Source organism: Stegastes partitus, unplaced genomic scaffold (assembly GCF_000690725.1).
Source record: "Stegastes partitus isolate 25-593 unplaced genomic scaffold, Stegastes_partitus-1.0.2 Scaffold254, whole genome shotgun sequence".
NCBI classification, from domain to species: Eukaryota; Metazoa; Chordata; class Actinopteri; family Pomacentridae; genus Stegastes; species Stegastes partitus.
The window spans coordinates 105818-128682 of NW_007577985.1; the positions used below are offsets into that span (position 1 = coordinate 105818).

Sequence of the window (22865 nt, forward strand, 5' to 3'; positions counted from 1 at the left end):
GGAACGATTAATTCTGAGGGAGTAGACTTCAAACTTGTTGCCTTTCTTCTGGAGATGGTTGGCTGAGAAGAGCTTACTTATACAGATGGTAAGACTCACATTCTTGAGGACCAGTTCCTTTAAAAATTCTTAACTATGCGGGAGCTATATCTTACTTATTTGATCATCACCATCCAGCTCGTCACTCGTAACCCTCATCAGAGATTTAATGCACATATGTTGAGGTGTCCATCCTCCTCAATGTCTTCTTCCGCTGTTACGCAGATGACTCACACGTATACCTGCCTTTGAATACTCTACCTCTATTGCATCTATTTGAAACTGGAGTTAAAAATGACTGCCAGAGAGAAGTGATTATGCTTGGTTCCCCAACACCACAACAACCACAATCAGCCACTTAGGACCACTGACACCAAACTTTCATGCCTCAGCACTGAAATTTGACAAACAGATTCACTCTGTGGTAAAAAAAAAAAAAAAAGAGAGATGATACTTTCAACTGAGGAGCATCGCCAAACTGAAATCAATCCTCTGTCTAAATGACACGACCGCTGTCACCACTGCATTGATTTCCTAAAGGTGAGATAACTGTAAGTGGATGTTGGCCAGTCTTCACTGTTTCAACTGCAGCTGCTGCAAGACTCCTGACTGGAACCAAAAGAAAAATGGGGAGAACAACACCTGTACTTGCATCCCTGCACTGGCTACCTGCTAAATGTGAAATTGACTTTAAGATTTTCTCAATATTTATAAAGCCATGCATGAGTTGGCACCTCCAGGCCTGTTAGATCCTCAAACAAGGTGTTAAATGTTCCACAAAATTGTACCTTTAGAACAGCCTTTCTCTATTAATTAAAATGTTTCTCCTTCATTGACACTTTCAAGAAATCTAAAGATGTTTTCATTAGCTTTTGGTTGCTCTTAATATCTAAGATATTATTCATTTTTAGAAATTTTAATAGTCTCTCTCTAGTTTTTCTATTTTTTAAATTTCATTTTATCAGTTGATTTTGAACTGTTTTCCTTTGCCCATGTTTTTGCTGTTGCCCATCTTATAACATTCACAGCACTCTGGTCAACTCTAGTTATTTAGAACCATGCTGCATAAACAAACTTGATTCGATTTGTATGCATGTATGCAACATGGAAAAAAAATGCATGAGAACATGAATGAATGCAACTTTAAATCATATTTACATCACTTGCACTTTGCTTTCCTTTGCTTGTGATGTCACGGCGGATACTTTCTCTTTGACAGTTTATGAACAACACCAGCTGTGTGGCCAGCTGCGCGGCTTTATCTCAACATTTCAACCTATTGGAAGCAGGGATATTTTTATATTTTTTGTCATACATTGAAAATGACTCATCTCTCCATGTGGGTAAAGAATTGTGTCACGGGCAGGGAGGAAATAGAAACTGTTTTCCAATGCTGAGATGTGTTTCCCCCAACAAAATGAAAAGGCTGCTTCTGTTGCAGCAGCGGTCTTTGATACTGGAGGAGAAGAACAAATCTCAAGGAAGGGGGGAGATAAGATCTCTCTCCGGCCACCGACTTCGACAGGTCAACAGCAGCAGTGGGGACATTTATCACCAAACTTATTGCTTTGCAGCTACTGAGGGGAAGGAGGAGAGAGAAATATCACAAAAGGCATCACGGAATAAACTTAGCCGTCCTCCTTCAAGTCCAAAGAGTGGAACGATGTGCTGCAACAACTCAATATTGTTTATTATTTCGGGGTTTGTTTCCTGGTGGAGCAGAGATAAGGAGCTATCCATCACGGCCTCCGTCTGCGACCTGAGGATTCCATTATGGCCCAACACAATATGTTCACGGTTTACATCGAGCAGCGCACAAAGGCAATGCCAAAGAACCAATTTCCTCTTACCTTCATGAATAAAGAATCTCATTCATCTTCCTCTGTGCACATCCATAAAGGCAGACAAGAGGTGAGGGGAGACCCATTATCAAGCTGTCTTCGGCGTTTCAGCAGCGAGTCCGAGCACAAATGCAGGCTGAAGGAAGCACAGCTCTTCTGTTGTTTTCAGGTAGGAAACCCGCCACGTTGAAAAGTTTGAGCTGATTGTGTTGACTTTTGCATTTTTTCTGAAAAACTATTTTTCCGGCTTTATTCTTTTTTTGATCATAAGTGCCACCAAAAAAACGATGGTGACTCTCCTCATGATTCAGATACCCTAAGCTGGTATGTGTCACATTGATTTTTTCACACTGACACTCACACCGAGCCCTCACAATGAACCCATGCTGTCCTCGAATCACCTCACACTGCTGCCAGAGTGACTTTCCGCCCAATCCTTTCATTCAACATTTATTCACGCACAGCTTGCGAGCACGTTCCAGTTCCGCGTTGTCTCTGCAAAGTAGATAACATCGAACATTATGTCGAGCGTTTTTGTGCAGAGTAATGGTGGAAAAAAAATGAAAGAGGGGGAAAAGATCTGGGGAAGATGAAAAACAAATACATCTCCCAACATGATAAAAGTCGAATCGAAATCGCATCAGGGCCCCTCTCTCCGACCGCTGAGTCATGGTTTTGTGTTGTTCAAGCCTCAGGTTGGGAGGGCAGACTGGGACAAACCGCTGCCTCTCCACCTCCCCCCCCTACACTAGTAAAGAATTAGATGACTTTTGAGCATGTCAGCTTCTCGCCACATGAGTATAGGTCAATGTTAAATCACATCAGAGCCACTTTGCTGTAACTGAGTGAGGGATTAATGTGTTTTAGCCCGGTTCCTCGGCTGGCAGACAGAAGCTCGGCGGCTTCGCGGTGACCCGACGGGCGGTAAGAGCTGTGTCGGCTCCCATCGGCAGCAGAGAGAAGAATGAATTTAAAACCGTAATCTGTTCAAAAAAAAAACAAACTACTATTATTCAAGGCTGGCATTTATTCCGCTATAGTCATTAGGTGTTTTTACACTCATTAGTTATTGCTCTCACCGTCCCCACAGTGCATGCAAATGGTATAAAAATGGTAAATTCCAAGTATTCTGAAAAGAAAATACACAGTTAGGCCCATGTAGGTTTGCACACTGACACAAATCTTGTTATTTTAGCTGCTCACTGAAAAAAAAAAAAAGACTTTCAGCTTCAAGTTGAAGGTTCGTGCACCTTGATCGAAGAAACAGGAATTACATCTCTTTAATAATTAGCTCCTGGGTAAACATTTGACTTCAAAGCTGCTGTGTGGACACGTGTGGTGGTATTCGCTCATTATATCTTCATCAATTAAGCATTTAAAAGGTCTGGAGTTGATTCCCAGTCGGGCATAACGTGATCAAAGAAGCTGCATAAACAAAACAAATAAAAAAACTATTTAGAAAAAATGCTACTTTGTCCAGATACGTTTGAGAATGTGGAAACAGTGTTTGCAATACCTATAATATCTAATATTTTCTGGGAGATTTTCAGCTTTTTAAATTAAAGCTGAAAGCCGACACTTCAATCTGATCAAGGTTGTTTCATTTCAGATCCGCTGTGGGGATGTACAAGAGCCGTAATTATGAAAATTGCATCGCTGTCCAAATATTTCCGGACCCATATGTGTTCTGACAGAGCAGCAGCTCAAGTGATAGTTCGATAAACATCATTTCATAAAGCAATTAAGGCATTTAAATTACATCCCGGCACTGGCATTGACAGGCAAGAAATGCCTAAAAGTTTAGTTTTGTTTGAAACTGGTACTTAGAAATAATTATGGTGTATTTTGTATGTGAAATAGATTCTTATTTTACCCAGCAGTGTACAGAATGCGCACATGCCAGATTATCACCATAAGAGCAGCTATGTGTTCATTCCACTGCAGGGAAGATGTGATGCTCTCTGCAGAAAAACAGTTCATATACTGGAATCAGCAATTTGCCAAAATGAGATGAAAAATATCAGCTTATCAGCAAAAATTTCAATATTGTAAATCTTTAGATTAAATTCAATATAATGTTCTGCTCTTTGCTCAGTTCATCCCTCTCTGGGTCATTGATTAAATCAGTGGTTCTCAAGCTGGGGGTAGGGACTCCCATGGGGGTCCCAAGATAATTTTAGGGGGTCGCCAGATCATTGTAAATAATAATAATAAAGCCTACACTTAACAAATAAATGTGTATTAGGGCTGTCAAAATTAAGTGTATACTTCTTCCCACTCCTTTTTACAACTTGCTAATATCATGATTTGATTATGCGATATTATTATTCTTTTTCGCTCTTTTATTATTTTGCTTTTGTATTTTTCCCCGTTTTCATTTGTTTGAAATAAATTCAGTTCATTCATTCATTCATTCAAAAGAAAATCAACCTGTTAATTTACAGAGATTAATCTGTGGAATTGACACATTCATTAATGCATCAATGCATGAACAACAAAGTTATTACTCATGCCATATTAAAAATTATAATGGGGGGGTCATGAACACACACCTATATTATCTTGAGGGTCGTGGCTCACAAAGTTTGAGAACCATCGGATGAAACCAGTAAACGCTCGTCTCCGTGAATCAAATCTAGATTTTTTTCCCCCCATTAAAACAATCCCTTTCTGGCTTAACATGGTTTAGCTGAGACTGCACTCCACCACTTCCTCCAGAATGTGCTGATGTATGAAGTCCCACCTCACTGCAACTTGAGCACACCAGCTCAATGACAACTCTGCTCAAACACTGCAAAACTACCCTACGCAGTGGTTAGTTGCAATATTGGAGTAATTCACCCATAAATGTTTAAAATGCAAACTGATTCTGCAGAACGACACAGAGCCCCGTCCCCGAACAGGATTGGCTCTTCAGGTTTGTTCCATATGAAACCCTGGAAGTCTGAATCTGTGTTTTTGAGTTATCGGCACACTGGAAGTACAAAAATACAAAAGATATGTCTTCTAGAAAAAGAAAACGTGGACATGCGAAGACAGTTAAAAACTTGATTTTCACCAAACGTCATCTTTAAGTTCATTATTTTTCCATAATCTCTGCTCAGACAAAATGTTCAGTTGACTATAACACAAACTTAAAATGTTGTAGACATTTGTAGTTTATCTTGAATTCTTGAAAACTGGCTTCAGGGTTTTAAAATGGTAAAAAAACAAGCAACTTCAGGTCGAGCACTGCACTCCTTTGGGTCATTCCAATATGAATCTGTTTAATTTGGTGTATTTTCTTTCCAGTTTTCAGCTCCTTTGTTATGGTTCTTCTACAGGGATAACTTAACAGCTGCATTTTTCAACTGTTTGTCAGAAGATAGGCTCCTATTTTAAATAAGCTGCCCACACAGGCTACATATAAACCTTTAAATGCAACCCGAAGCATTTTATTTTTATTTTTTTTTACGCTTCAGATCCGTTTTCCTGCTTGTAAGCATGTACCTGCAGTGACTACGTATCCACTCAGCACTGTGCCCGAGCAGCAGCTGTGGAAACCTACTGCTCACACTACACCTCCTGTGTGGACACGACTTACGGCTATAATTTCTCAGATGCTGGTCAAAGACCTGCAATAAAACATAGCCAGAACACTGCACTAATACAGGAAACCATAACTACAAACAGTGCCCACTGAAGAACACATAAATCTTGTGCATATAACAACTGTCTGAGCCCTATTCAGGCATGAGTGAAAGATGGCACGGTGCACAGAATTTCTGAGTCCGCCGGGCTGTGTAATGCCACGGTGATTATTTTCCGAAGCTCGGGAAAATAAAACTGTCAGGCCGCATAAATCATAATTAATTGTAATTAATGGAACCAGTTTTGGTCTGATCATCGCATAAATCGCGGAGCCCATTTCTGGTAAAAAAAAAAAAAAGAATGTAGCTACTCACACTTTGTAATTGATGGCTTCTCTGAATGCATTTCAGGCATTTAATCATCTATGTAAATGGGCTGCATTAGTCAGGAAATGATTAAAATAATGGAATTCTACTATGAGAAAAACTATAACAATTACACAACTAATGGACTTCCCAATATGTTGTAAAAGTTTAGATTAAGCAAGTCTGAATTAGACTGGAAAAAAAAAGAGGACAGAGAGAAAAACATTGCATCTCATTCCCGGGTTTGTAAACAGAGAAACACACGAGGAGCCCCGAATTACACACTATATGAAATTTATTCCATTGGTAGTAATGTACAAGAATTATAAAGCTGCTTTGCTTCACACCCTCCAGATATACTGCTGTACATATCTGCTATCAAACATGGACTGTGCTCACAAATACACCGGGGGCTTAAATAAAACATAGCTAACAGAAAGCAGTAATAAAAATAAAAGGAGGGGAATGTGGGGCACAAAAGAGAAAAAAGGTAAATATTGGACACATTTTGCTCGGTTTCTGTTGGGTTAAGTCTGTAAATATTTAATGGTACAAGTAAAAAAAAAAAGCACAGTAACTAAAGTCTACACACTTTCAGGGCCTAAATATCACCGGCCATATCTGATATGACATCGGCTGCGCTGTACAGAGTAATATATCAGATCTCGCACGATTATCATCCCACCTCTGCTTGTGTTACATTAACATGTCGCCTGACACTGAATGCTTGACATATATTAACAGAGCAGAGTAAATGATAATTGTGAAAACAGGAGGAAAAAAAAAAAAAAAAAAAAGAGAGAGAGAATTTTACACGATCTTGCACCTTCTTTCCTCATCCACTGAGAAGAAGCAGCAGCAGCAGCGACTAGCTCCTCGTCGTCTGATTCACGTGGACTCTCACTCCTTCCTGCGTTTCTTGTCGTGGTAGTCGTCCTTGGAGCGGTTGCTAGTGGACGGTCTCTTGGAGCCGCCGTGCTGCTTGGCCTGCTCCAAGAACTTATCCAGACCGAAGGGATCCTCCTCGAACTGGACCGGCCCTTCTCTCCTCTGCGTGTGGTCGGCGCCTGAGAACTCTTTGTCTGGAGCAAACCTGATAAGAAAGGAGAAGATAAATCAGAATTCGCTGCAAGTTCCTGCTTTCGTTGATAAACTGCGCTCAAGGTTGAAGCGTTTTCTACGAGAAGCAAACTAATGCTTTTTTTTATGTCTCAGGAAAATTCGCTCAAGTCAGAAAATGTTTCCAACTTTGTGTTTTGCACATTGGCGCAGCACCCTGTGGCCAACCAAACATTCCTAGAGGACAATGACAAGCTGGTGACTAAACATATGGGACAGGCTATGCTCGGCTAGCGGAGTGTTGCACTGCTGCCCCAAGGACAAGGGCTCCTGCTGGGACTCGATGTGAAAGCTTGTCCCGTGCCTCAAAATAAAGCTAGAATGACCTCGAAAATGTTTTTTATTTTTTGAGGGGGGGGGGTTATTATTACTTTTTAAAATCACAATTTAGAAGGTGCTGTCTTTTAAAGATGGTGGAGGATTAGCTCTCTTGTTGGTAGCCTGATCCAGACTGTAAGTTATTAACAGGTCACTCAAACAAGATCCAGTCACATAAATAAAACATGAAGCTTATTCATTTAGCCGTTTCATTTCACAAGTGTAGTTTTTTCACGACTCGCTTCAAAACACTGGCTGATCACAAAGCTCACAGTCTGGATCACATCACAGCTTTCTGAGTCATGGATCAAATCATTTGTTGGATCAGAGAAAAAAGGAGAAGCATAGCGCCATGACTGTCTCATGCTTTAGCTCATCAGTGCATCAAGATTTGGGGAATTATGTGTCTCTGAAGCCAGGTTTGTCTTCAGTACCATTTGTTTGTCTGTCTGTGAGTGAAGCAAAACTACCAGGCATTGGTCCAGATTAGGGGTGCAACGATACACAAAAATGGACGGTTTGGTTCGACATGTTTTTGTCACAGTTCAATACTTTCTCGATACAAAAAAAGAGAAATTTCTTTGCCTTTTTTTATTTGTTTTTGAAAAATTCAATGTATCTGGTGCAGCTCTGACACATGTTCTGCTGTGCATACTTAGCACCATATAAAACATAAACAACGCCATTTAAAAAATAATAATAATAAAAAAATAAACTTTTCTGATGGAGAAATCACCCACCTTCTGTCGCGCATTCTTAGCAGCAGAGTATATCATACAAAAAAATTGTTCCTTACAAAATAAAGCTGTATGATGCCCATCTTCTGGGGTATATTCTCAGCAGCACATTAAACAAAAACAGCTCCTTATAAAATAAATCACTCTCTGATGGAGCTACATCTCATTCATCTTCTGGAGAGCTAATGTCTGTCTAAATGACTCGGGTAGAGTTTGTAGCATGTGTGCTGCTTGTTGTTTTTATCTGGTTGTTTTCACAACGGGGTGATGTCGGCGTAATTCCGTATTTGTGTCTGTTGTATTTCCACCAATGTAACTTAGCATCGAGTTACACCGGTGACACAATGTTGTATTTTTTTGGCCACGACGCACTTTCCATCAGAGTCACACCAAAACCAAAGACGCAAGATCTGAAGGACAGTGGAGGATCTTCAGGTAAAACATTAGCCATGTTGCAACGAACTAGCCTCACATGTAGCCTCTGTCTCAGCAGCTTGGACTGAATAATTGTGGGAGACGCACACAATCAGTGGATCTGCGCTCGACAATGCAGCCTGAAGTAGTCGAGCGCAGATACACTGAGGTCAGCACAGAGCGCTTCGTCAGAAGTTGATTAAAAGAAATCTTAAATTGCGTATTGTTCGATTAATAGGGCGTACCGAACCAAGACCACTGTTCGATACATCGTTGCACCCCTAGTCCGGGTCACTTTCTCTGAACTAGTCCTAAGTGCCCTTCTGAAAATAGAAGCCGCAAAACTGTATTTCACTCTATGATGGTTAAACTTACTAAATTACCACAAATTTTTTTTGTGTGTCAGCATCAGGTAAAAAGATGTTACGTCATGCAAGTATAGAAATGAGTCAAATAAAGGGAAACGGTATTAAATAAAACAAAAATTCAATCCACAGCACCTGTTGTCGCGCATGAGTGTTTCAAAGTCATCCGTGTAGGTGTCTTTGTCTATGTTCTTGCTGGGCCTGTAGATGTTGGAGGCCATGTCTCTGCCGCTGCGGAACGGCTGGTCGTACACGTTGTATGTCTCATCTTCACCGCCGGCAAATCCACTGTCCATACCCTGGAAAGAGAAACAGATTATAGGGGGTCTCAGTCATCTACTGGGGCATTTAATTACTCACTTAAGTGTTTAGCCAGTCATGTTTAAAGTTCGATCTGCACCAAAACATAAAACACTGGAGGCTTTATCATTTCAAGCCAAAACAAACCATTTCAGTGTCGCAGAATTTCTGCGTTACAGTCGATATGACGTGTTCTCACCTTGCTCATATTGAAGAGACGCTGGTCGTACTGAGCCTCGCTGGAGGAGCGAGGGTTGGGTTTGCCCAAAGCGATGAGCTCGCTGATGTCCCTGTCCTGATCTCTCTGCAGCTTCGACCTGTGACGAAGAAAATTTTAGTCAAAACTTTTAATTCCCTGCAAAAACGAATGACAAACACAGCACAGAGATGTAAACACAGAAACTGATAGCAGAAAGCAGCTCCATGATTACCGTAATGTCCGGACTATAAGCCGCTACTTTTTTCACACGCTTTGAACACTGTGGCTTAAACAATGATACGGCTAATATATGGATTTTTATGAATTTGCCTCGAGACGTAAGTGACATTGAGAGCGACAGCGAAAGAGACTGAGGAAGTGTGTGACGACATAATTCTGACGCTGTTCAATTCCGACACTGAAGAAGACGACTTTAGTGGTTGCAGTGCAGGAGGAAGATGAAGATAGCGATCAATGACTTTTCCTGGTAGGCTGCAGTATTTTTTATCTTTTTAACCAACTGTGTTACAGGCGCTGTTCGGAAAAAAGCATTTACGGTGTTTGTGTATGTTAGCAGTACGTATCTAATTAAAGTTAAAAAAAATATTTCTGTGTAAATATCTCATGTTACAATGTGGACACCTGCAGCTTATAGACAAGTGCGGCCTTTATATGTACAAAATTTGTTTTCTTTTAGGTGTGCTCAATAGTATAGAAATTACGGTGATATCAAATTTCTATATCTACAGTGTAGCGTCAAAAATCTAAAGTCAGAAAAGACTTTTTCAATTTCACAGTGCTGTGTTACATAATATCTAAAAATATATTGGCTTAAAGTTTTATGTATGACGACAGGCGTACCACTAAGTCACTTGTAAAACGCTTCCAAAAAGTGCCGTGAGTTCGCCATTAAAGCTTTAATTTATGTGGAAATATGTGTCGGTATTAAATGTGAAAGTTTTTCATCCGAGTTCTTGGCGACTTTAACATCTTGATTGTCCTTCAGCAAACAGCCACCTCAAAGTTAAGTGAAAGGTAATTTTAAGATAACAAGGTCTCTGCTTTCTGACAGCTGGAATTGTGATTGTAATGAGCTCTCCTCTGAATTTCACTTTCTCCACTTCTCCAGGGAGCCACAATTCCATCAACTGACAAACCTGACAGTGCGTGCGGGAGGCTTAACACACAAATACACACCAATCACGCATCCCACATGCACAAACAGTCTGCGGATCCTTGCAGACAAGGAACTGCCTGAGCACTCTTGCTGGATCCTGCTGTGTTTGTGCAGTATTACTGCTGGCCCCATGAATGATTCAGCAGTGAGCAGTGCATCTGTGTAACTATGTGTGTGTGTGTGTGGAGAGAGAGGAGGGGTGGGTGAGTTCACATGTGGTGTGTTTAAAGTGCGTGTCCAGCACCTCTTATCAGGAGCAGCCCGGGAAATGTTCCTGTCGTGCTGTCTCTCTTTCCTTCTGTCCTGGCGGATCTCATCACGCTCCCTGGCCTCGCCGTCCTCGCCACCTGCAGCGTGAGACGGAAGAGGGGGGGAGGGGGGGAGACAGACGGGTGGTAAGACGGAGAACGGGGTGCAAAAAAAAAAAAAAACAAAACCCAAAAAAGTAAATTTTAGAAACAAGAAGGAAAACCACATGAGGAGAGGAGGTGACGTGAAATGGTGCAGAGCAAGTGCAGAGGTGCAAATAGAAATGGGGATAGAGGAGAGAGGGAGAAAGACAAAAGGTGGTGTTGTAGGTGAAGTTAGGGGTGATTTCAACATTTCCACGGTGTAAGATTTCAACAAATACGAGGCAGGGGATTGATACGCAGCAGGGGGAGAGAAGATAAAGTGAAGAGGAACTGTCAGTCATCGTGCCGGTTGATGGATGCCGGAAAGTATATTACAGAAAATTTGAAAAAAATGTAAATTCAAGTTTTCATAATCTTAGTCAATGTCCTGTATCTAAGTGGTCATTCAAAAACGTGTAAAAAAAAAAAAAAAAAAAAAAAAAACAAGACATGCTACGCCGATTTCACTTCCTCAAAAATATATGTAAATTATCAGTGGGGAAGCGGAAACATCATTTCACAGCTTACTGGTCCTGTCAACACTGGCAGAGTGAAAAATGTTGTCATCACTTATGCCAGTCATGTTCCAGATTTGGAACCGGCAACGACACTGATAACAGAGTCTGCTCTACTTGCTCGGGAAACGACACACACCCGTATATACACACACACACAAGCTTGTCATATATGCCTGAATATTTACAATCTGTTAAAGTAAACCTTTTTCTTCTCGGCTCTTATCTTTAGGACTCACCTTTGTCGCCGCCGTGACTTTTAATCCCTGCCCTGCGGTCTCGCGCCATTTGAGCCAACTCCCTGAGCTTCTCCTCCTTCTTTTCCTTCTCCTTCTGAGCCATCTTCTTCTCGACCTGGGCTCGCATCTCCACCGCCTCTCTGGCCTAAAGACACAACCAGCGTGTAAATATGAGCGCATTTCAAACAGCTGAACATTTCTGATCCAACCACTGACAATCACGCATTACCTTTCTGTCAGCAATATAGAGGGCTTCAGCCAGCTTTGCAAAGTTTTCGTTGATGTGAACCGTTTGGAGACCCCTGCCATCAGCAGCCAGACGTTTGTCGAGAGGAATGGTGTAACCCTGAGAGAAATCAAAGCGCATAAGAAGGAGGAAGTGAGCAGAGAAAAGAACAAAAAGCTGTGTTTTGACACCTCAAAAAAATGCTCCCTATTAAGTCGGGTGTCACATTACCTTGGCGTTCTTCCAGTTCGAGATGCATGGAGGAATCTTCCACTCCTGCTGCTCCTTGACAGTCATCTGCAACGAAAGGGAGAAACTCTCTCAAACAGTGCAACCAAACTAATTTTGATTTATGAAAGCACTGAATGATCAAAAAGCAGAACACTTCTAACATTTCAGCCAAATCTACCTTTCTGCTTGGTGAATGCATGACAGGAGCCGGGGGAGAAGGAGGTCCTCGAGGAATCTTCTTGTTGATTCTAAAACACACAATTATTCACATTTTATTTCACCATAGTGTGGAACATTTAGAAAACTCTTATTAATGGAACTGATGGCAGCTGAGTGAACGGTCAGTGTGGAAGTTTGTGTTGGACTTTGTGCTTTTAGAGACATTTCTGGCCGACTCCATTTCTGAGCTAACATTAGCCAGTGTTGCACACTGTTGACACAATAGGGGAGTGAAAGAAAAGCATTGAGGAAAAGCACTTCAGAGCGAGCCTAAAGGCCAGTTCATGGTTTCCTCTGCACACATCGATGCAGACTTTCAAAGAGGACAGCGGACACATGTGGTTCTATTCATGCTACAGTACTTCTAACAGACGTTTGCATCGCTCATCATGTCGGACACAGAAAATTAAATGAAACTCTGAGGATGTTTCTGACAGGCTGTGACTTTGTGCTGTACACAGGACATGGCTGCTGTTTACAGACTGAGCTGTAGCACTGTGTGAATGTGATCATTCCTAAGGTGAGCAAACATAGCGCAGGGGGTCTGGAAAATTTAGAGCTTCCCATTGTGGTGCACACCGTTGATGGAAAGCACCACTTCAATAAAATTATAACTCTTTTATTGACAAGTAATTAAGTGTGGATGACCAAGAATCTTGCTGCACAGCCTCTCTACTTTATAAGCATTTGTGAGAAATGCTATTTGTTTCCTCGACCATGTGCAGTTGTACATTAGGTCCACTTGGCCACAAATTTCGGGCTGCACGTGGACACCCGAGGGCCCTCGCAGACAAGCAGAAAGCATGAATTGGCTTTAAACATCACATCACTGGATTCTTCCAAAAACTTAATTCTGAGTCCTCTACATTGAAATCTGTCTGAGCTAACACCGTCTCTTATAGCCAACTAAGAAAGTCGGGAAGATCAACTTGTAAATTAATTCACGTTCTTGCATATAGTACCTTCAAAAAAAAAAGAAAAACGACCCGGTTTGATTGAACAAAAAAATAACAAAGGTAGAACAACTTTTGACTGTCAAGTTTCAAATGATGCGTTTCATAACGACATCTTTATAAAAGCATTACGATACACACCAGAGGAAAACATAATGCTTAATTCAAACTGATTGATCATCATAACAGAACTACAAATGATCTAATAAAGAAAAACCATCAAGACATTATAAATGAATACAAGACTGACTTCATGAATTAGTGTCAAAAGACCTAACAAAAACACAAAATTAGCATAATTCTGATTATATTAAATACCCTGCGTGATCAAATAAATTGGTCGCCAGGCACGGTTTCAAGTTTCCGTGAGGTGAGGCATGTTTACTTACTTAAATCGCGGCGGCTCCATGGGGTCTTTCTGCATTTCCACCATGCGGATCACTCTCTGTTTGGCCCCTGAGTTAAAAGCCACTCCCTGCTGGGATGGGGTGTACCTTGAAAACAGAAAAAGAAGAAACGTGTCAACAGGCATAAATCTTTACTCACGACCACAGACACAAATGCATGTGAAAGGCAGCTAAAGCTACACTCTTTAACGGTCGATTTAATCAAATCATGACCATCTAGTCTTTATGAACAGCTTTCATTTTGTTTATTTTACTTGAAAATATACAGATCAGTGTCTTATAATGCAGCGCTACATACATTTATGTTCTGATTGACAGTACGGCAGCATTTGAGTGACTGAACTGTACCTCCTCATACAAATTTATTGGACTGCAGTGCCACAGTACCTCAGACATCTACTACACACCAGAAAATTGCCATGTTTCATAGCGCTGATACATCCAACAAGCTGCTAAGGAGGCATAGGCTTTTTTGAAGATAGGCTTTCACTGCAACAGCAAGTATAAAGCAAGGGCAGTGCAAGTGACAGATAACATTTTAAACTGACAAGTACTAACTGGGAATCTTTCCTGTTGCCACCTTCAATCCTTTTTCGACGAGAACACAGCACTATATAAACTGGAAGTCACCGTTTTGAATGACATGCTGTGCAGCCGATACTTGTGCTGATAACAGTCAAACTCCCATACACACCTGATGTATTGTGCGGGAGCCTGTTTGTCTGCAGCTCTGACAGGCATAGCAGCAGCGATTTTTTGAGACACCTGCTTGTCCAGGGCAGCACGGGTCTTCTCTGTCAGCTACAAAGAACACACAACAACAACAACCATGTTTAAATATAAAAGAGGTTACTGCTGAACCCGCTAGATGACTCCAAATCTGAATACACCCTATTTTTTGATTGTGACAATAAAAACTAAATACTAAAACAGTTTTCTTCATTCTTTAGAATAAATATTTGATCACATAGTTACATTAGTGTTATTAATGTAGTGACAAGTGGGACAAAAATGGATCCAATCTGAATGTCCTCCATGGCAAAATGGTGTTCAGATCTACAGTCCTAAGAATAACTAATTCAGATAGCAACCTAACTCTTGGATGCCTTTACTGCACCACGTCTTACCTCTCGTACAGCCTCCTCATCAGGCTTCTGTAGTTCTGGAGTGTCTTCATTCAGAACCTCCTTTGGAAGCAGGTCGGTGTACTTACTGAAGATCACCTGCAACAATAAAGGGTGAGAAAATGTTAGAAACAACTGATTAATAAAAACAATGCCTCTTTCTGTAAACAAATGAAAGAATGTTAAAAGATAAAATAAAATGGAAAAAGATTGTGTATATGAGTAAAACACACTTCAAACTATTTTTGATAGTGTGACTGAGGTAAGGTGTGTATGCATGTAGGGGGCCTTATCACATATGAGCAGTCTTGGTGCTTTTGTCTTGCTTAAAGGAAAAATATGCAGGATTGTAGAAAGCTGGATTTTACTAAGTAAAAAAAAAATCCACCTCTCACTTTAGGTCTTCCTCCAAAACGCTTGAAAACATTGACTGCTGGACAACTAATCCACACATTACAGAGTGTTGGAACTACTACATGGCCAAAAAACTCAAAAAAGGCGACATCACAGTGCTTTCAAACTGTCCTGTTCAAGGCTAACATAAACTAACATAACATAAATACGATCAAGTGACACTTGTTCACAACTCGTGTTCAGTGTAGACAGGTGACAAACATACAAACACATGCACGTAAACATACTCAAAAGAAAGTGAGAGTGGATGGTAACCATGAACAGTAAAAAGACTCTTGCATGGATAGAGTGAAGTACACGCAGGACTGTACATAGACAGACAGGTAGACCATCTAAATGACCAAATGATTGAATGGACTTTTAACGGGCCTCTGATTACCACAGAAACCAGAGACTGTTACCGTAATTATTTGGAAAAAAATCTGTCATCACTTGACAAATTGATTGATGTCAGGATGTACATAGACTTTTAACAAATACACCAATAAATGCCACTGGAACACAATAGTGGTATTAACAATAACACGCTGGTAAATTTAACAAGCTGTATTTTATCAAAGGCAGTGTCAATGACAAGTGCTGAAGAGAAGATTAGGGTTACCTAATTATTCATAGGCATAAATACAAAGAAGTGTTGAGGGCAACCTTGCTGACTGGTGATACAATCGTTTGTTTATATACCTTATCTTTCCCCTGTCCTTGTCTGGCAATGGCATCATATTTGATCTTTCCCTCTGCATCCACTTGCACTGCCAGAGCGTTGGATGTCTTCTTCTTTCTGCCCATCTCCAGAGGAAACTGGGCCACATGGATCTCTGGGAAAGCTCCTCCATCTCCAAAGTCCTGCAGACACAAAGGATTTACAGCAAAGACATGAAGATAGACTCCGGGTTTACATACTGTAGAATAAGTCTCTCCAACACAACTAAACAAAAACGTTAAACTCTTTGATTAAATCTGACGTTTACCTCAAGTGAGCGTGGCACCCAGCCTTTCCTGTGACCGTACGGAGGAGGCTCTCTGCGGGACGAAACTAAGGCGGTGGAGTAGGACTTCTGGGCCCGGAGCCTCTCCTCTGCCTCCAGCTGGTCCTGGGACAGCTGTGTCGGCGCCGGTAAGAAGCTGGACACACAAGAATATTTATTTCAGTGTTACTGTTTTGAGCAGTAAGCCAGAAGGTTGTAATCCCTCGCTACCGTTAACCGGTACTTACAACAAGTAGCTTTGACGCTAACAGAGCTAACAACGCTATTTGTATTGTTTAGGTGGCTGTAAACGCCAAAAAGCTAACTAACAGTCAATTTACAAGGTTGAAGAATCGAAGTAAAGCGCATATTTACATCTACTGCCCCTACACAGCAGATAAACATGTAATGTAGCCACGGCTGCGTGCTGCTAAGTTAGCTAACGCTACATGCTCAACGCTTTGCTTACGACATTTTGACAAGCTAGCCTTTGCTAATACCGTTAGCTTTGACCAACACAAGGAAACGACAGCGTGCAGACCAGAAATTTTAATTTGAAATATTAGGCGTAATCTATTACTAGTCCAACACAATGAGAAGCCGACATCTAATGACAATTTTGTAAATTATAAACACAAAAGGCCTTGTCGAAGGACTCACCTCGCTAGAGACATTTTCTCCTTTCTTCCTTAGCAATGAACTGCGCATGCGCGGTGACAGCAAGCGTACAGAACAGAATAAACTAGAACAGAATAGAATATAATAGAATAGATTATTTTTCATGTCAGTAATTATCACTTTATTTATTATTTGCCTTGACTTTGTTAGAAATTCAAAAGGCAGTAAGGAAATATTTTTTATACTATTCTATAATATATACATTCAAATAAAAGCCCAAATAATAAAAGCAATATACCCAATAAGACCCAAAGTGAAGCTCAAGACAAACCCATTATGAGCTAAAGTCACCAATAAAAATTAAACTAGTGGTAAAAAGCAAAGTAGATAAGACCGGACAGAAAACTACAAAAAACTAAAACAAAAAACACCTTCCTTTAGGGAACCAACTCAAATCAAATGTTGTATAGTTTCAGTAAAGTCAGTTTGTGAATCCAAAACACTGCTGAGTACAACATTTTTTGTTTAGTTTCTAAAATTTATTTGGGGTATTTGAGGTTTTATGGGACTTCATGGATGAACCTTTTCTCCTCACTGGCACCTACATCTCTTCTCCTGGACTATTTAAAGGGTCACTCACCCAAATTACTGTTAAATAGAATCATTATTAAAAATTAAAACGAGCATTAATAACCTAAAGAAATACCAGTTACCAAGTTGCCAAGCCTAGTGTAGCTCAGCGTTTCTCAGGTGTTTTTGTCACACCTTTACACGTGATTCAAGCTCCTAATCACCACAGAAAAGATCAATTCTAAAGCACACCGTTCAGTCTAGCGAGCCTGCACTTGCTGTGATATAAACTTGGAACATGAGTTAAGCATAGAAAGAAAGTGAGATGACCTTACTTAGCCTACAGCACAGTGTCCCACATTTTATATTAATGTTGCATTGAAAAAACTTAAAAATGGTGCAGTTAAGAGGTTAAAATTTGAAGACTACTGGGCTTGCCCTTAATGTTTCAAGATCCGAACAACGCCTCTGCCTTTTTAAAATGTGATGCTCAATGGCATCAATATTCATGGCGGTAAAGTCTATTTCGGCAGGATGGAATTGAACTGAGTTGAACTGACCTGAACTGAACTGAATTGAATTAAACTGTTTACAAGCAGTGTGGAATTCTGCTTGTAGTTTCTCTTCAAAGTGATGAATTTCATGGAAGAGTCCGTTCAGATACATCAAAGTAGTGCAGGAGTCTGTTAACAGCAAACTCAGCAAACCAACTTGTGCAAATCTTTGCTTACTCAATCTAGATATTATGTTATTTAGTGAAGTGATTCTCTTTTTTATAAACTGAATGTCCATGAAGTTAGCCAGGAATTATGTTTGAAGAAAAGGCTTTTTTTTAAAAAATCATGTTATGCGACCACACCCATAATAATCAATAATGAAGAGTTTTATTTAAGAAAATCTGCACGAGCAGAAATGTCAGCGTTCAGCATCTCAGGCTCTTTTCTAACCTTACAATGTGAAGCTTCACTCTGGGGATTTACTGCATTATTATTACTACAGGTTTTCAAGTCTTCATTTACCTCTGAGCATAAGAAGGAGGTTGGAAGACATCTTCCTCTCTCTCTGTATATATACTGAGGAAAGATTATGTTTTACTGCTTGTCATAGTAAGAGTCAATCAATTAGGTCCTCACTGGAATTGTTTTATTCACAGAATCAGGGTGAATTAATTTCCAAATTGTACTCGTATTGTTGCAACATGAGAAGTATAAATAACTGTGAGGAACCTAAATGCATCATCCACAGATCTACAAAAAAGATAGACCAACTAATAAACCATGATTAGACTCTGATGTTTGGCTCAAACTGATTAACTGCTCTTAATAAATGAGTCATAATAAAGAAGAAGAATTCGGTCTGAGGCTTATTTGCATCAAAACACACTAGAAAAGTACTCATGTTTCAAAAGTAATTCCTTGACAAAAAAAAGTGTATTAAACACATCTTATAATTCTAAAATAATTAACAATATTTTCACAATAGAAAATCCCCGTTTTAAGCTCACGAGTCCTCAGCTTCAGCGGTAGGGCATCGCAGTGTTTGGAGATTTAAAACTATCAGCACTGTTCTTGTTTGAGTGACAGATAAGAGGAACGACTTTGTGCTAAGAGTGTAAAATGATGCAAAATTTCAAAATTACAGATAAAAACTGTTATATTTCTAGTTTTTAGTCTGAGAAGCCAAAGTAGGTAGATTAGGTTAAAAAATGTGCACCTTTTATGCAAAAAAATTGACTTTTATGTGACTGAACTTGGCTAATAAATATAATTTCATACTTACTATATGTGATTTAAAAGCAGCATAACCCCAACATTTTTCTCCGCCATACTAGAAAAAGCACATGTTGCCAATAACATCAATGATTAAAGCTTCTTACTGTCTTTAACATATGACATCCCATCACCCCAGTCCTGGCTCTTCTCCATTGGTTTCCTTGCTTGTCATGGAATTGATTTTAAAATCTTACTGATCACTTTTAAAGCAAGTCTGTCTCTGGCTCCGGGCTACATGGCAGAAATGTGTCATTTGAGCCAGCTCGCAGCCTTAGATCCTCGGGTGAGGCCCGAGGCTCCGAAGCCGAGGCTTAAATCTAAAGGTGACCGTACTTTTGCCATCAAGGCCCTCAGCTTTGGAACAACCTGCCCGAGGAGATAAGGCTGCAGAAAGAATGCTAGGTGGGTGTCCTGAGCCGAACAAGGACACTTTTGCCATAATTGAATTTGTAATTATCTCATGAGCTTTAACAACAATTTAAAAAGCCCTAACTTGAGCAACATTTTTAATTTTTAATTGAGGGTTCCATGAAAAAAAAAAGAAAAAAAAAAAGCTTATTACAGTGGAAATGAGTTCTCGTGTACTTCCACATTTCTACATGACAGTCTCGCCTGCATGAGCAAATGATATGAGTGAGTGACCAAAGAGGAGAGACTATTTGGCCTATAGCAACAAAAAAAGAATGAAGTAGTGCCACCCCAGTGCAAGTAATAATCTCAGCATGACCACCCCTGTAAGAAGCGTCCGGCTCCATCACTGGCTAACAGATCACAGTGTGCAAAATCATTGTAAAATTGAGAGAATGAGCACCACATGCTAAATTAATTGTCTTTGTTTCTGCCATCCATGCTTTGCTACACTACATTTTTACTTATTTTTAAATAGATTTCAAACCGAGGCCGTCAGTAAGCGGAGCGATAAACCCCTCGCTCTCCTCCACACCAGTTGTGCAAACACTGCTCTGATATGTTTTTTTTTTAGTTTTCAGCACCATTAACTGGTTCTACTGACGAAGCAGTGAAGCAGCAGGAGCAGAAAGAGCGGCCGACATTATCCTGCGCAAAATAGCCAGAAGGAAACCCTCGAGCTGCTCCAGTCTGAGCTGCCATTTACGCATATATGTTTCACTTGAGACCAGCGAGCGGAGCGAGAACGTAAAAGCTTGCAGAATGAGTTTTTGCCGTGTAATGGGAGAATTATGTAATGTCACCATAATAGACCCTGATGTTGTGATGAATGCGACGAATATCTTGACTCAGGCTTTGCTGCCATAACGATCAGCAATAAAAGTGACATCCCTGCTCTGAATAACTGGTACTTGTAGGTCCTTCTCCTTTGCTTTTTGCTGTTTTCCGTCCTTCTTTCTTTCTTTCTTTCTTTCTTTCTTTCTTTCCCCTGTTCTTTTCCTCCCTGTCTCTGCCTCCCTTCCCTCCTCTGCCTCGGTGTTTCTCAGAGGAGGAGGCAGTCTGTCAGTCTCTCAGCAGAGACATACTTTATTAATGTGACACAGGGTAAAAGGACACGTCAAAGGAGATCAATCACCAGGCTGTGGCACGGGACAAGAAAGCTTTTAATAAACCCAATCATCTGGGTACTTCTCTTTCTCTCTGTTTCTTTTTCTTTTCATTTAAAAATTAAAAAATAATAAAAAAAAGAAGCCTGGCATTTGGCGTTGAGGATCCCTACGCCGTCCTGTTTCCACTCCCTGGACGTGCTGGATCAGGATTACTGATGGAGTGGGTGCTTTTTTTTCGCCACTCAACCGAAATATCCCTCCAGGGAGTTTGTAAGTGGTGCTTTAGATTTAGACTGATGGTTGACTTCAGTTTTTTGGGAACCTAAAATAACAGTGGTTATGTCACGTTCCTCAAACAGCAGCTTTAATGATCGACTTTCCCGGTGGGAGCCTCTGAATGAAACACACAAGCCTCGCGAGCGAAAGGTTACGGACGAGGCTAATTCTCTTTTATTTGAAAAGCAGCGTTTAATGGAATATATTCATCAGCTTAAGGTCAGGCCGTGACAACGAGGCTTTCATTGTCTTCACCATGAGGCCGGACTAACAATGGGAGTGAGCGTCCGCGTGTCCTGCCAGCTGTGGTTGCTTAATTTGGGGTCGTGACAAACGGCTCTGATGCGAGTCGACACGGAGGTGGCAGAGCTGCCGGCTATGTGGACGCTCGCGGCGATAGCAGCGTGTCGGGGGGCCGAGGAAGGCGACACATGCCCCGAGATAGCTCGGCGTACCCGATCTCCAGTGTCGCCGCGGGGCCTGGCGGGGCAGGGCAAGGGGAGGTGAAAGTGGAGGAGAGCGACGATCAACGGACACATGCAGGCGAACGCAGTCGTCATTCAAACGTCACTAGTCTGGGCACTCCACATGCATCACTCGACTGCGCCGAGCAGATGCTGTCCTGTGCATGCACCCGGTGGCACTTTCTGGATTTGAAGAAATGCAAATCGTTTTATACGTATTCACATAAAAAACACAAGTTCTCCTGCTGTCAAAACTGATAACCAAAGTCATCTTATGAGTTTTTAAAAATGTTAAATCAGCTGAGTCAGGTTTGCTTAACCTGAAAGAACGACTTCAGCAAAAAGTATTAATCAACAACTATCAAGCATTACAAAGTTTTCCCCCAAACGGCGCAGAACCTTAATTCAACCCATCATTTCCAGTCAAGTTAGGTGAACTCATGTTTATGACTTCTGCAGTGGTGTGGAAATAAATATTAGATGGTTGAATTGACTTTCACAGTGTTTTCGTATGGATGCGCATGCCAAATTTCAGTGGATCGATAAACAGCTTTGCTAGAATGCAAGAGCCCGTTTAAGAAGAGACGCTACAGGGGGAAAAAAAAAAAACATGTTTTTTTTTTTTCATGCACTGATCAATTTTGACAGTTTGGGCTGTTTTGCTTCCATTACATGTTTGCTTTAGTGGAAAGAAAATATTCAACATACACATGTAGGTCTTCATTTTGCTGCCTATTAGTGCAGTTATTGCATCATTAATTAGATAATTCCTTATTTGTGCATTGAATTTTTTTTTTACATTTTTTATTTGCAAATAGTGTCTTCCAATAAAAATGTGTGGAATTTTACAATTTTTTTAAGGCCGTTTTCACAAAATTAGTTTATCTTTTCATAGTTTGAGACAGAAATCTCCACCTCATTAGCCCGTACATACACCAAACGTTTTATCTATAACCTAAAAGTTTTTTACGACAGGGTTGTTATATGCCATTCGGAGCCTGATTTATACAACATTTTCTTAAAAACATAGGAAAATTAATGTTTTCCTGGCTGTTGAGATTATTTTTAAGTTATGGCATGATGAGAAAAGATATCCAAACTCCCCCTGTGTGAAAAAATGTACTTAGCTTCATCCAGTAGTCAGATTTCTACTCTGGAAATGTATGCAGATGACTGTGTATTTAACAGTAATTTCATACAGTATGTTTAATTTGCTGAAATGAAGCTAAAAACTGAAACATAAAGACAAAAGACATACATATATAAAGTGCAATGTGTCAATACTACATAATAGATGCAATAAAAATAGAAATTGTAACTACCGTGTAACTTTTAGGGTGATATCTAGAGTTAAAATGTTTACTCTATCGACCTGTCTAAAGACTTTGTATACCAAACTTTATTTTAAAAAAAGATGCGACTAGACGTGTACGGGCTTTTCTCTGCTCACAGCATCTCGTGTAACAAGTAAACATTCTGCCCACCTTCAGAAGTCGATGCTCTTCCACTAAAAATCACT

General features: G+C 40.4%; 1 protein-coding gene across 1 annotated transcript; it reads right to left on the reverse strand.

Annotated features, from left to right (window-relative positions):
- Nucleotides 1-6619: 6619 nt before the first annotated feature.
- Nucleotides 6620-16837, reverse strand: snw1 (SNW domain containing 1). Its single transcript, XM_008281994.1, has 14 exons — nucleotides 16790-16837; nucleotides 16133-16286; nucleotides 15846-16007; nucleotides 14754-14849; nucleotides 14321-14427; nucleotides 13609-13713; nucleotides 12226-12295; nucleotides 12048-12113; nucleotides 11820-11936; nucleotides 11591-11735; nucleotides 10689-10791; nucleotides 9268-9385; nucleotides 8904-9067; nucleotides 6620-6908 (listed from the first exon to the last, which is right to left on the reverse strand). The coding sequence occupies exons 1-14, from the start codon at nucleotides 16801-16803 to the stop codon at nucleotides 6716-6718; spliced, it is 1614 nt and encodes a 537-aa protein (XP_008280216.1). The 5' UTR covers nucleotides 16804-16837; the 3' UTR covers nucleotides 6620-6715.
- Between the last annotated feature and the right edge of the window lie 6028 nt (nucleotides 16838-22865).